The 13,651-nt window shown below is 36.6% G+C and overlaps 1 protein-coding gene across 2 annotated transcripts in view; it reads right to left on the minus strand.

Moving 5' to 3' along the window:
• The window catches only part of ASPG (asparaginase), a 79,226-nt gene that overhangs the window by 29,785 nt on the left and 35,790 nt on the right, over positions 1 to 13,651 (minus strand). For both annotated transcript variants that reach the window (XM_081936440.1, XM_081936441.1), the window contains exons 8-12: positions 12,021 to 12,206; positions 9,114 to 9,227; positions 5,715 to 5,834; positions 3,369 to 3,464; positions 2,200 to 2,363 (exon numbers count right to left, since the gene is read on the minus strand). In XM_081936440.1, the coding sequence (XP_081792566.1) occupies positions 2,200 to 2,363; positions 3,369 to 3,464; positions 5,715 to 5,834; positions 9,114 to 9,227; positions 12,021 to 12,206 (680 nt within the window). The remainder of the gene's footprint in view (positions 1 to 2,199; positions 2,364 to 3,368; positions 3,465 to 5,714; positions 5,835 to 9,113; positions 9,228 to 12,020; positions 12,207 to 13,651) is intronic.

Here is a 13,651-nt window from a genome sequence, read left to right on the forward strand (position 1 = left end):
TTTATTTAATTCTTTAATTTTGTTCACTGGTAAGAAATAAAGAATTGATCTTTTACATAGTCTTGACAAAGTTCAAACATAGGAAGCATCAGAGCAAAAAAAAAAACTGTCCTTAAAAGAGCCAGAACAAGATACCTTTTTGCAGATGACTAATAGCGTTGCCTTTTTTTTAAGAAGTCATAGAAGGCATAAATATTATTGGGTATATATTTTGCTTCCCCATAAAATATCCAACATTTCAAACAGGAATATTGATGTCTAAGGCCCACACAAGCTCTTTCTATCATACTTATGAACACAAATAGCAATACACAGTTCTACCTTAAATCTCATCATTTCTTTTTATTGCTAAAGTTTATTTATTTACTTATTTGAGAAGAAAATGTTGTGGGAAATTAAACACAAAATAAACATGCTTTATGAGCGACTGGGCACATATGTGGGACTGCATATTAGTATGCAAGTAATTTTCTCTCACATAAAATGAAAGCAAAGACCTATCCCTGTACAACATTATTTTAGTTCCAGTTGCAGTAATAATATGTAATGCTACCAGATTTAAATCATCCCTTGCCGTTTTAAGATTGGCTGCAAAGTCTTCCAGCACATAGGAGCCTAAAGCAATCCTTCCAGACTGTACAAAATGATGACTAGTAAGTCCCTTCTACTAAGAGCATAATCTTGAACCCAAATTCATTCTGTTCTTCCAGTCCCCCTTTTGGCAGATTTCAAAAGATCAAGTATGGGAGTGGTAAAGCAAAAGAATCTGAATAACAAACTCATGTGAAATTCCTCAGGCAGCCCTGGGTGTGGTTAAAACACACATGCAGGCACATTGCTGTTTACAGGAACATTTTGCACAGGCGTGCAGAGCAAGTGCTACCAGTGCTCAGTTATAAGTGTTTTTAACTTGCACTAGAAACTCTTAGGAAATTCCTTTCCTGTGTTCTGGTATTTCTAGGACCTGGTTAGCCATCATACTGTCCCAGATCATTTGGAACAGATGCCAAATATCTTAGGAAAATACTAATCCAAGAGTGTGAGCAATTGACCACAGTTTTAGCCTTGCGGACTGGTGATGATGGAAATCGTCATCCAACAATTCTGGAACTCATCAGAAAGCTACACTAGGGCAGGCATTTATCTGAATCCTTAAAGAGAAAGTTTTACTAATGATTGCTTTATAAGGATGAGCCATGGAGAAAGCTGTTATAAGCAAGCATTTTGTTCTATTGCATCAAACTCTTTCCATAGATGCCAAGCAGGCATGCTCTGCATACTTAATTTTAATAAATGATGTACATAGAAATATATACACTATCTGCAAAAACTGGACTTTCTTGTTCAATTACTAGGAAAGGGACAATGAAATAAGCAGTTAAGCCGATTAAAAGGATTAAAAGGCAAAAAAGCAGATTGTAGTTTATAGAGAGGGGCATAACGGTACAACATGCTAAAATCCATTAAAATGCTCAGAAAAAGTCCCTTCCTGATTTGAGTTAACAAAAATTTCTACATGTTATCATATGCATAAATACCTGAAACATAATTGTTTCTTTAACCAGAACTTTACATATTCCATACATAATTCTGGATTTGATTCCAAAAAGGTGTTTTGGGACATCTGGGTACAGACATTTTGCATCAGTCAAGTGACAGTTGCAGATGACAGTTAAGCCAGGAAAAGATATGGTTACTTTAAAGAACTGCTCATAGATATGTTGGTATGCCTGCATACTCTAAAATACCTTTTTGAAATTGATTTCAAAGTTATGAACAGCCTTGATGAGTGAAATTCCATACAGTAGTGTATTTGCCAAAACATCTTCCTAATAGATGCTGAACATTTTTTCACCACACAGAAACTAATAATAAACATATGAAGTCTCTTTACTCACTATGTTCTTCTCCTGTAGCAATAGCAATACATGCAATGTGTAACAAGACTGAAGAGTGAACAAGAACAATCGGTGCTTTGTACTTACTGATCTTTTTACTGATAGTATCCTATTAGAAAGTTTTCCTGTCTTTATTGCTTGGGATATAGCACATGACCAAAAACTGTAGTTGATAACAGTTCTTTAGCACATAATACTTATCTGTCCCAAAGCCAAATGATAACTGGGCTTCAATTCATTCAGCTGCTTGTGTCTTAACTCTTCCAGGGTGCTTGATTTAAATTATATTTTAATTAGATACCTGAACATAACAGCATTCATCAGTGGAGTAGCTCCTGATCGGTCTTTTGCATATACAGTTGCACCAGACTTCAACAGATGCCTGACTATCTTCAAATTGCCTTCACAGGATGCAACATGAAGTGGAGTGCGACCATCATAATCACCAGAGCTCAAGTTTCCACCCTACAATAAAATTGTTTAAAATGTGTGTAAAATTGTATCTGTCTTTACATTCTTCTTCAAATATTTACTGTATACCCATTTCTTTTTCTAGTTTATCAGGTATAAACTAGTCACAAAGAAGAAATGTTTCTGTCACTGTATTATTCATTTATTTAGTATTATTTCATTCATTCATTCTCATTAACTCTAGGACCAATGGAGAAGAGTCACCTAAAACTACTTTCTGGATATCAATCCAGAACCCTTAAGGAACACAGAAATATAGCTCGATTAAAATCTCCAACAGTATATTTACATAAGATGCAAATTTGTTTTACAGAACCTCTGCTTTTTAGAAGTCCCTTTTCATATGTAGAAAGATCTAGATTTTGCTAGTGGTACATGATCTCTTTTCAGACATTATTATATTAATAACTGAATCCTACTCACCCTTTCATTGTACATTCATTGATATAAGCCCTTTATCCAATAATACAATTTCATGTAACAATCTGATGACTAGAGGTAATAATATAATTTTAACAATTGGGGCAAACTATAACAAAGAGGCAAACTCACTTTTGAATTTTCCAGAACAACGCATATTAACCAAAAATGTGGGATGCAAGAAGATTAAGATAAGAATTCCCCATCTGCAATTGTGAAATATTAAGATTACCTGAGGTATGTACTCGAAGTTAATAGAATTTTAATTAGACTGCAAGAACCAAAAGAGAAAGTTTGCTGTTTTCTACTCAAAAATATAAAAGTGTAGTAGTTATTTTAAACCATTTCCAGTTTTAATCAGCTATAACTTTGGGGCTCTTTCTAATAAATACACAAGGCTTCCTGACATTGATTATAGATAATCTAACATGTCTGGATTTTTATGTTCCTTCTAAATCCAGATTCTGGAGGCCATGGAATAACCACTTGGAAAAATACAGTTCAAATTAACTAGTGAGCAAAAATTGTTTCACACTCCAAAACAGTCATATAAGGAGAAATGAAATAAGAGGCAGTTACCAAGTCCTGTAAGAGTTTTAGGGCAGTTAAGTCACCATTTTTTGCAGCCACGCATGCCAAAGAAGGAGTCAAGGCATCCCTTACAGCTGCTAGTTCCTGAAAAAATAAAATAAAAATATTAATTACACACATTTCCTCCACCTGCGTTTGCATATAGAGTAGCAGGACTTTTTTGACTAGAGATGCTTGTTTGAGGAAGCACTTTCTGAGCAATGTCTGCTTTCTCCATCTAGTATATAGAATTCTGGAATTTAATACTATCTGTGCAAAATGAGCATATGGACAAGATGACTATTATTTTTAAAGTCTTATGAAATTACAGTTTCCTCTCCATCAGTCCTGCACTTCAGTCACTCCAGCAATCTTCAATCATATTTTTATCAAGCACTTTAATTATTGTATCTTTCTTTAATATGTTAGTGAAACGAAAAGTTATAAAAATGAAATTAAATAAAAGACATGAATGAAAGAGCCTGACATAGCTAATGGAAATTGCAGATTGTCTTAATGTGCTGGATATAGAATTGTTAGAAGAAAACACAATGGCCATCTTTTTTAATGTCAGATGCAGTGATTGGTGAGCACAAACAAGAGGGGATGTATTGCACACATACATAGCTGTGGATTTCCATTAAATATCTGGTTGATCTATTTGGGAAGAGACTTCTAGACTAGATAGATTGATTCAGGTGGAAATATCTCTCTTCTTCCTACCTGTTGAGTTCCAAAGCTGAATTGGGCCTGCTTCATTTGAACCTGACAGTGTCATCTCACACATTTGAGCAACAATTGAGTATTGTTGTCTAGGATATATTCTTTGGACATCATTGTCAATGCACTTGATTGATTTAAAAGGTTTTGTATTGCTTTCTTGTTCTTTTCTTTGACAGTATTACATGGTGGATTAAAGTCCTAGGAAGGGGTTGTCCCTCAGTGATTAGATATGGGTGCTATTTTGTTTCCCTTTCCCTTTGGGTGCTCTAATTATGAATCACGGTTTCCAGTATCAATGTTTACATTAATGATACCGAACTCTTATCAGTCTTTTATGGCTCTTGATGATGTGTGGTCTGGAATGTTTTATCTTCATAGAGCATAAATGCCATTTGAACTTGTTCTGAATCTTTTATATTATTCCTCACATTTTAGTGACATAGAATTCTTCACTGGCTGCCAAGTGAAAGCAGCCTCAAGTTTAAATTAATACTACTTTTATTTAAAGCCCTCCAGTCACAAACTCCCCAGTATCAGTCTGCTTTTATTTCCCCATACAGTCTGGTTATGTTCCAAACATGTATCACCTCTCCTGCGGGAGTTGCATTGGCTGCTGATTTCCTTCTGGATGCAATTCAAGGTACTGGCTGTCACCTTTAAAGCCCTTCATGGCTTGGGACCAGGTTATCTGAGGGACCGTCTCTTGCCGGTCACATCTATCACATCTACCCAATCCATAAGAGCAGGGAGGCAGGGAATGCTGCGGGTCCCATCCCCGAGGGAGACACACCTGGTGGGACCCAGAAGAAGGGCCATCTCTGTGGTGGCCCCCATTCTCTGGAACATCATTCCCCCAGAGATTAGAATGGCCCCCACTCTAATACTCTTCCAGAAGGCACTGAAGACCTGGTTCTGCCAGTGGGCCTGGGGAGCTCAGAGCAGGATGGAGCCCATTAAATGGCTCATGTGATTGACAGTCGCTGGGGGGGGGGGAGATGGAGGGTGATTTTATTATATTAATTTATCTGATTCTTTTATTAGTTTTATTGGTTTTTTTATGTGGTTTTAAATTATATAAGCCGCCCTGAGTCACCATGGGTGAATAGGAGGCAATATAACTTAAATAAACAAACAAACAAACAGCAGGGTCTTAGTTTGGTTTCTTACTTCAGGGGTGCAGGCTCAGGTTTCAAGTTGTGGTCCATGACTCAGGGCCCACTTCCTTCCTCCTTTTATGTCTGAGAAAATCAGATACCCCTTGAAGGGATTTAAATATTATTTTTATTAGTGGGTTAATCTGCTTGTTCCACCCTATCTAACAGTTCTAGATAAGCACTTTTTAAAAATGATTGTGGATGTACATACAGTCAGCTTTGTTCTGTGGCATTATTTTAAATCTACTCTTGTTGTATTCATCATTTTCGAGTTAATATTTGTTTGCTGTACTGAAGCTAAATTCCAAACTAATGTTATTGGACTGGTTGCTATTACTTTTTAAAATTTGTACTGTGCCTTGATAAAAGAAAGCAGTAATAGGGAAGGGAATATTTTTACTATGGTACATATTTCGCAACTGGTTAAAATGTTCTGCAGTGTCCTCTTTGCTTAAACAAGTGCCATTTGAACATGTACCTCTTTGCAGCTGATCAACAGATATTTTGCAATCTCTTGTATAAACTTGCAATCTTTGAGAGTTATCTGGGTTCCAATGGGCACAACAGTCATTTCTCCTCTCAGATTCTTGCTCAGCATCTGCATAAAGAAAAGCAAGTCTGAAATCCAAATAAATAAATCTAAGATAACTGAAGGACCATCTACTCCAATCTGAGTTGACTATTCAAGCAGATCCTCCAAGCACAGTTTGTGGGGGTGGCGGGGAGAGCGTTGAGACTGAGATCTAGTCAATCTGTTTGTGTATAATGAATTAAGTCACAATCCCTAGATTTTATGCAAGAAGGAAACTTTAGGAAAGTGACATTAAGAAGAAGAGAGATAGATGATGCAAAGTCACCTAACTCAAATTTATTTCATCTTTTATACATAGTATTAAGGATTAAAATTATATGTTACTTGGTTTATTTAATCTGCACAATGTGAACACTCATCCAAAAGCTATTTGTTTTTATGCGTTAATACTAATTTGAAAGATTCCTTTACTCAAATCCTGTAGATACTATCGCCTGTGTTAAAATCATAAAGTCATTCATAGAACAGTAAACCATGTTAAATAGCTTGCCGCTATTAAGATAAATAAGGCAGGAGAAGTACTAGTAGTAATAATCTGAGGCAAACATCATCAGTCATATTATGCCTCTAACTGAAATGCAGGAGAAGAGTAAGAAATATGGGAGAATGTGGGTTAAGCATAGAAAGATGGCATTATGGGCATGAAGGAACTGCCTGAATGTACACTGTGCACTGTGTTCATAATCAAGAAGTTTCAGGGGTGTATATTGAAGGAGGACTAATGATACTGCAGAAATCAAATCTCCTTCTTATGGAAAGATAAAGATAGAAGGGAGAATAGTTTCCCAAGAAGAGGAGAGGAAGACATGTTAAGAAGCCAAGATGAGGGCTGCGAAATATCAGAGATAATAAAGAACACCAAGGCATAGAAAGCCAAGTTTGGATCATGACAAGTCCCCAGAACCTTACAGAAGCCTATAGAAGTGTACAAAATTTGTAATACATGACAATCCCCTAGTTTCCAAGCAGGCATATAATTCTGAACTCTAAAAAACACACAAAATGGAAAGTACATGTGTGCTGGACCTATGAACTGGCTCTATCACGGACCACATGAGGAAGATATTATGGTTAGTGTAAAAAAAAAGTATTAAGATCTGTGTTTGGATGGAAATTCATTTATGATCAAGGGCCTTGATCAGTACACCCTGCTTCCTGACCTACTCTTCATATTACTTTCAGGAACATCATTCTTACTTACTTCATAAGAATTTCATGAATATCGTTCATACTTAATCACCTTGAAAAGTTAGCAATATTAGAAAGGTTAGTCACTCTCCTTATAATAAGTTCTTGCTATGGTAATAGTCATGAATTAATAATGTTCTGATATGGCTTTGTAAGTGAGGGTGTTTTCTCCTAGTTGGCTTATTGGGATTTCAAGTAGTTTTCACTTAATAACCACAATTTGTACTAGGAACTCCATCACTAAGCAACATTGTAATTAAGTAAAACATCACATGCCCATGCTGAACTTACAATGTAATTTCTTCTGCAGATGTTAAGCAAACCATTTATGGTCATTAAGTATGACATCAACTTGAGACTTAATGCTGACAACCCAATTGACTAAAGTAAGTTCAAGAACTAGTTGCAAAACTACTTTTTTAATGCAGTTGAAATAGTCACTAAATACAGCAGCCCTCAACCAAGGACTACCTGTATTGTATGAGATGACACAAATATGGGTGAAGTATACATATTTGTTGTGTGTCAGTTAAGGTTCCATGTCAATCTGTCTCGAGAAATCTAACCCTAACAAAAACAAAAGGCCATTGTCAACCACTGTGATCCTAGAGCCCTTAAGATGCCATAGCTAAGTCTGGTTCTGACAATAACACTGATAATTATTTAGGACCAGAGGAAGAGGAGAGATTCTGGGACAATATTGGGGGAAGACTGAAAACAAAATAAGAACAGTGCTGCACATACATGCAGGATGCTTGTGTAATGCAGAATTGTTCCCTGATTAGAGAGAATATGGGAATATACATGCCTAGTGATGCTTATCTATCTAGAAGCATGGCTGTACAAAGTTAAAGAAAGCAAGAGTACTGTGGGAAAGTCTATCTCCCTTTTTGTACTGTTTAGGCATGTCTGAAAAAAAATAAAATAAAGGGAACATTGTAGGTGTGGGAATTTTTTAATGCTACTTTCCAGGGGAAGTTAGGCCCCAATTTATATATATATATATATATACAAGGATTCTTCCCAAGCCACAGGATAATTTTAGCAAGGGACATGTGTAATTCTCTCTTCTCTCATCATCTTTCAACTATCATTGAGTTAGCAGCATTCCTAACTCTAGTTACTAAAACATATACAGATTTTCCCCACAGATCATTAGGTATCCATAGGTTACAGGAAACATCTTGCAGTAGATTATGTAGGATCCTCTTTACTCCATGGGTCAAAATCTGCAGTATTTTCTTGGTTTGCTATTTTTAAACTAAACTTTGACCTACACCATAAACCACATGGTGGGCATACTGTGTGGGAGATTCTTTGTTAAAATGGGCTTCTCTCCCATTAGCAGCAACTGAATTAAGAATAGATAATATTTTTTACCTATATTTTACTATAGGTACTATTTTCTTTCAGCCTCTGAGAGCTACAAGAAACATAATGAATGGGCAGCAATTGAATGTTAAAGATTTTCTTTGACTTTGGGATAGAATTTTTTAAAAAGTTCAGCAGGATTTTGTCTCTGAAGTTCAGTAGGCAAAAAATGGTTCTGAAGATTGCTCAAGGGAGTGGACGTGAACTGCTCCACCTATTTTTTTATTTTGGGGCCAAGGCTAACTTGAGATGTTTGATACAGAGGAGAATATGCCAATATCATCATCATCATCATCATCATCAAATCGATGAGGATGAGAATATTATGTCAATATTATGATAATGATCGTCGTCGTCATCATCAAATTGTCAATGTTAGTCTTGTGTTTGGAATTGTTGCTATCCAATTTCTATTTATTCTTATTAATATGCATCTTGAATGGACTTACTCATGCAAGCTGACTCCCCAGGGTGTATTTTCACATTAATAATCAAACAAATTGTCTCAATATGTTTTGACCTTGTTCAGATTTTTTTTGTAGCTTACTGTGATGAGAGAGCTCAGCCATCACCAAGAGCAGGCTGTTCTTTAAACTTCCTTTGACCACCAGGTACTAGTTATTAGTTATTAAACTTCCCTTGGCCACCAGCACTTTGTGGGGTCCTATGTGCAAGAAAGGTAAGGAAACCAGACATTCAAAAACTGAAAAGAAAAAGTCATTTTACCTTTTTCTTTTTATCAAAAGTAAGTCCAGGTTTGCTCAGGACATAGGATAACTTGGCAAGAGCAGCTTCTGGCGTCATATCTCCTCCTGGAATTACACCGACATCCATGAGAGTCTATATTCAATGCCAAAGGGAAAAAAACAATACAGCTTGAATTAGGGCACTGGTTTCTTACGTAACTAGAATGAAAAACAGCTCTGCAAGTGCAAAGCATGATTTGGGGCAATGACAGATAGTCCTTGACTTACAACCACAATTGAGCACAAAAAAATTCTGTGCTCAGCGAGATATGTGTTAAGTGAGCTTGGCCCAATCTTACGACCTTTCTTGCCACAGTTGTAACAAGTTAAGTGATTCTGGCTTCCCTATTGACTTTACTTGTCAGAAGGTCGCAAAAGATGAAACATGACCCTGGGACACTGCAACGTTTATAAATATGAAGCATCCAGGTTTTGATCATGTGACCATGGGGATGCTGCAATGGTCATAAAGGTGAAAAACAGTCATAAATCACTTTTTCAGTGCTGTTGTAATTTCAAATGGTCACTAAATGAATGACTTTAAGTCACAGAACTACCTGTGCTAATTGCAGTCCTCTGTTCAACCAACATTCTTCCAATGCTGCAAATTGCAGGAAGAATGTTTTAGGGCCAGCTTGTTTGTGAAGGAATTAGTAAACACAGAACCTCTCATTGTGTTTTGCAATAGCAATAACACTTAGACTTATACCGCTTCACAGTGCTTCCTAAGCGGTTTACATATTGCCCCCAACAATTTGGGCCCTCATTTTACCGACCTCGGAAGGATGGAAAACTGAATCAACCTTGAGCCAGTGAGAATCAAACTGCTGAACTGCTGGCAGCTAACAGTCAGCAGAAGTAAACCTCAGTATTGTATTCTAACCACTGCGTCACCATGGCTCATTAATGAACATTAATGAACAAGCTTTCTGCTACTGCACCGGTCAATATGGTTTCATATTTGTTATCATTGTTTGCTAAGCTCTGGTAAATGTGTGAATGCCTAGAGTAAAATCTGAAAATTTGAACAAGATTTTAATTTTATTATTCCTTTGATTTAAATGTCAATATTATTTTGCTGGGTAATGGACCGTTGGTCCATTATAACAGCTGAGAGCTATTTTTTAAAAATTGATTTCATTTGCTGACTTCCACACACATGGCACATTTTAAACACGGGATTTTTAAAAAAAATAATAATATCTTAATTCATAATGCAAAGCTAATCAGGAATATGGTTTACCTGTTGAAACCATACCCTGTTTCCCCGAAAATAAGACCTCCCCGGATAATAAGCCCAACTGGGCTTTTGAGTACATGAGCGAAAATAAGACCACCCCTGAAAATAAGCCCTCCCCGAAAATATTGCAACACAGCAGCAGCCATGAGGTGACCACACTCGCCACCTCTTGCACCTCAAAAAATAAAGACCTCCCTGAAAATAACGCCTAGTGCTTATTTTGGGGGTCTAAAGAACATAAGACCCTGCCTTATTTTTGGGAAAACATGGTACCAATAACAAACAGGCTTTGTTGCTACAATATAATGTAACCTATTTTTAGTGTATTTGCCATGCTTTCAGCTATTAATTATTTTGCAAATATTATAAGTATGCTTTAATACAGCTGTTGGGACATCCAGAATTGAGTTTTTATAACAAAAATTATCCTACTCAACCTTAAAGGAAAGCCATTAAACTTGGAATCTTCTCAAGATACATGCTAGATTAAAATAGATGAGCATCTTTGTAGAACAGTCCCACAGGGTGGATTCACTCAAACGCAAATTGTATTCAGGATATGTCTCTCATAAACCTAATATTCCTTCTTTTTCATTACCACAACGACAGACTCTTAACCATTTGCTAATGGCAACCCTTTAAGCCAAAATGCTTCCTGGAAAAGCAACTTTAAAACCAAAGAAAAGCAGCTATTATAAGCCTAAACCAGGCTTTTTAATTAAATATTACAAATAAATAGCACGTATGGCTTGGTACACATATGGCTTGGTACATGACAGTCTTTGTTAAGATGAATTAGGCATAAAAACCACAACCTTAGAAGCGATTCGTGCAAGATCTAGTTATCTTTGGGATATAATGGGGATTACAGAAAAAGAAATTAAAAAGTTCCAAGTGCCAGATCTGACATAACTCTAATAATTGGCACAACCACTTAAACTTGGTCCTATCCTACTTTTCAAATCACATCTGCCTTAGATAAAATCTGTCATTCATGCTATACCTCTTGGAAGCATCCTGTCTTGAGAATCATTCAAAAGTTTCAGCTGGTTCAGCAAGCAGCGGCCTGTGCTATTCTTGGAATAGCTACCTCCAACTATATAATAGCACTACAAAGGGAGCTGCATTGTCTGCCAATCAATTTCAGTATACAATTCAAGGTGATAGAATTTAAAGTTCTAAATGGCTGAAAGCTTGGATATCTTCAAGATCCCACTCCACAAGCTGAATTTGCCCATCCATTAAAGTCCAGCGCTATGGATGCCAAATCTGAGGAACTACTACCTACACGGATATCTAACTAATGGCTCCGGACCTCTAGAGCAGCCTATCCCCAGTTATTTGGACTATGTTATATTTGAAAGAGCTATTTAAAGTGAAGATTTTGCTGCCTGATACCTGTGAGCCTTTTTGTCATTATGCCCTTGTTAGTGATTCTTATGTTTTAATTGTATGGAAGTCACTCAGAATCTTTGGAATGGAGTGGTCCATAAGAGAAGAAAAGCAAGTATGTATGTTCACTGGCCGAGCATATTTTTTAAATCTGCCATCTAAAACAAGAATCTTACAAGTGCATTTAAGATCATGGGAATTATCTGGAAGCCATCAAGTTGGTAAGAGTGATTTAGATTGCAGACTTCCTCTCACCTTTCCTGTGGCGTAGACTGATGACACAGATCCTCGCAGACATTGGGTGCAATTCAAAATCACAACATTGGAATCAGTAGCTTTCCTCAGCAAATCTAGCAATTCTGGACAATTATTTGGAGCATTTCCACTCCCATAGGTCTCAAGTACAATGCCGGCCATAGAGCTCTGAAGAAATGCCCTTATCTGTTTGAAAGAGAACAACCACAATGAGAAATTACAGTTCAAACCCATTGCAATACAATTTTCTTTCTTCTCATACTCATCCAAAATGTATGAATAATCATATTAGTTCTGTAATGAGGAATATAACTAACTCAGTGTTGTCTTTTGACTGGAGTAGCATAGACCCATTAGTAAATAAATGTTCAAAAAGGAACAGAAGTGCTAATTATTTAAGATTAATAAGTGGATGTTACAAGCACACATGTGTATATAATACAATAATACAATATAAACACGGACTCTCGCACAGATGCAAACACTTGCACGAGAATCAATAGTTTATAGTATGTCTATGGGTGGCTAGACTTTCTGAGAGTTTCTAGGCTGATGAAGGGTGGGAAAAAGTATAGCTAATATATACAGCACTGCACTGTGTACAAAGAAATGTTGAGTAAGTAAAGACAGGCTATACTCAAAAATGAAAAAAAATGATGATTCAGAAAGATGCAGGTAATCTGCCTATTTTAATTATGATGTGTTAAAACAATCTACTTAAATAAGGACATTGATATATGACTCCAGAGTGAATAGCTTGCGATTACTTTTGCATTTAGGATTATAGACTTCTAACACAGACCTTGAAGGCCATCTACTAGGGTTGCCTGGTTCTAATCACAAAACCTTGATGACACAATTCAGGAAAATATGCTGCTTGAAGTCTGAGACAGTAGAAGCAGAGGGAAGATAAAGCTTTCAAATGATCTCCAACTTTCTGTGCTTTAACTGCGTTACAGCAGAAAATTTAGGACATCTTTCCTTTGTTTAATGTACATTTGCAGAGTAGCATCATTTTCTAGCTAGAGCACTTGTGAACGGGGCTGAAGCTACATGAAAGGTAGTTGGTAGGGTACAAGAGAACTACAGCCTTAGACTTTTGCTGGAGATGGGGCCAGGTTTAGACATGGTGAGGCCCCAAGCTATGAGAAGCTGTAGAGGCTCTACCTGACAAGTACCAGCAGAGGATAAAGCTGTGCAACAACTGAATTTGGCAAGATTGCTGCCAAGATGCATAACAAACCTGTGGTGGGGAGGGGATGGGCCCTCTTTGAACAAAAGGTGTTAGTGCATGCAGAAACAAAGCACACATTAAGAATTATTGTGGGTCTTGTGACCGTACTAAAAGGCTTAATTTAATTTCCCATATTTAAACAAAAAACTATCATTTTAAGAGGCCTCTACAGACTGTGAAACCTAAGTTATAGCATCTTTGTGTTATATCTAAATGTTGAGCTTTCTGTTTAATGCGAACCTCTGCCTTCTTCAAAAAGAAAAAAAAAGAATTTAACATCCAATTTGCAAGTATAATGATAGAATGGAATCCAGTTTATCATCACTCTCATCTAAAACTTTACATTCTGATGTTATTTGTGAATAAAGAGGATGCATGAATTAATAGATCCTGTGGG

Source organism: Natrix helvetica, assembly GCF_964273705.1.
Source record: "Natrix helvetica genome assembly, chromosome: 1".
NCBI classification, from domain to species: Eukaryota; Metazoa; Chordata; class Lepidosauria; order Squamata; family Natricidae; genus Natrix; species Natrix helvetica.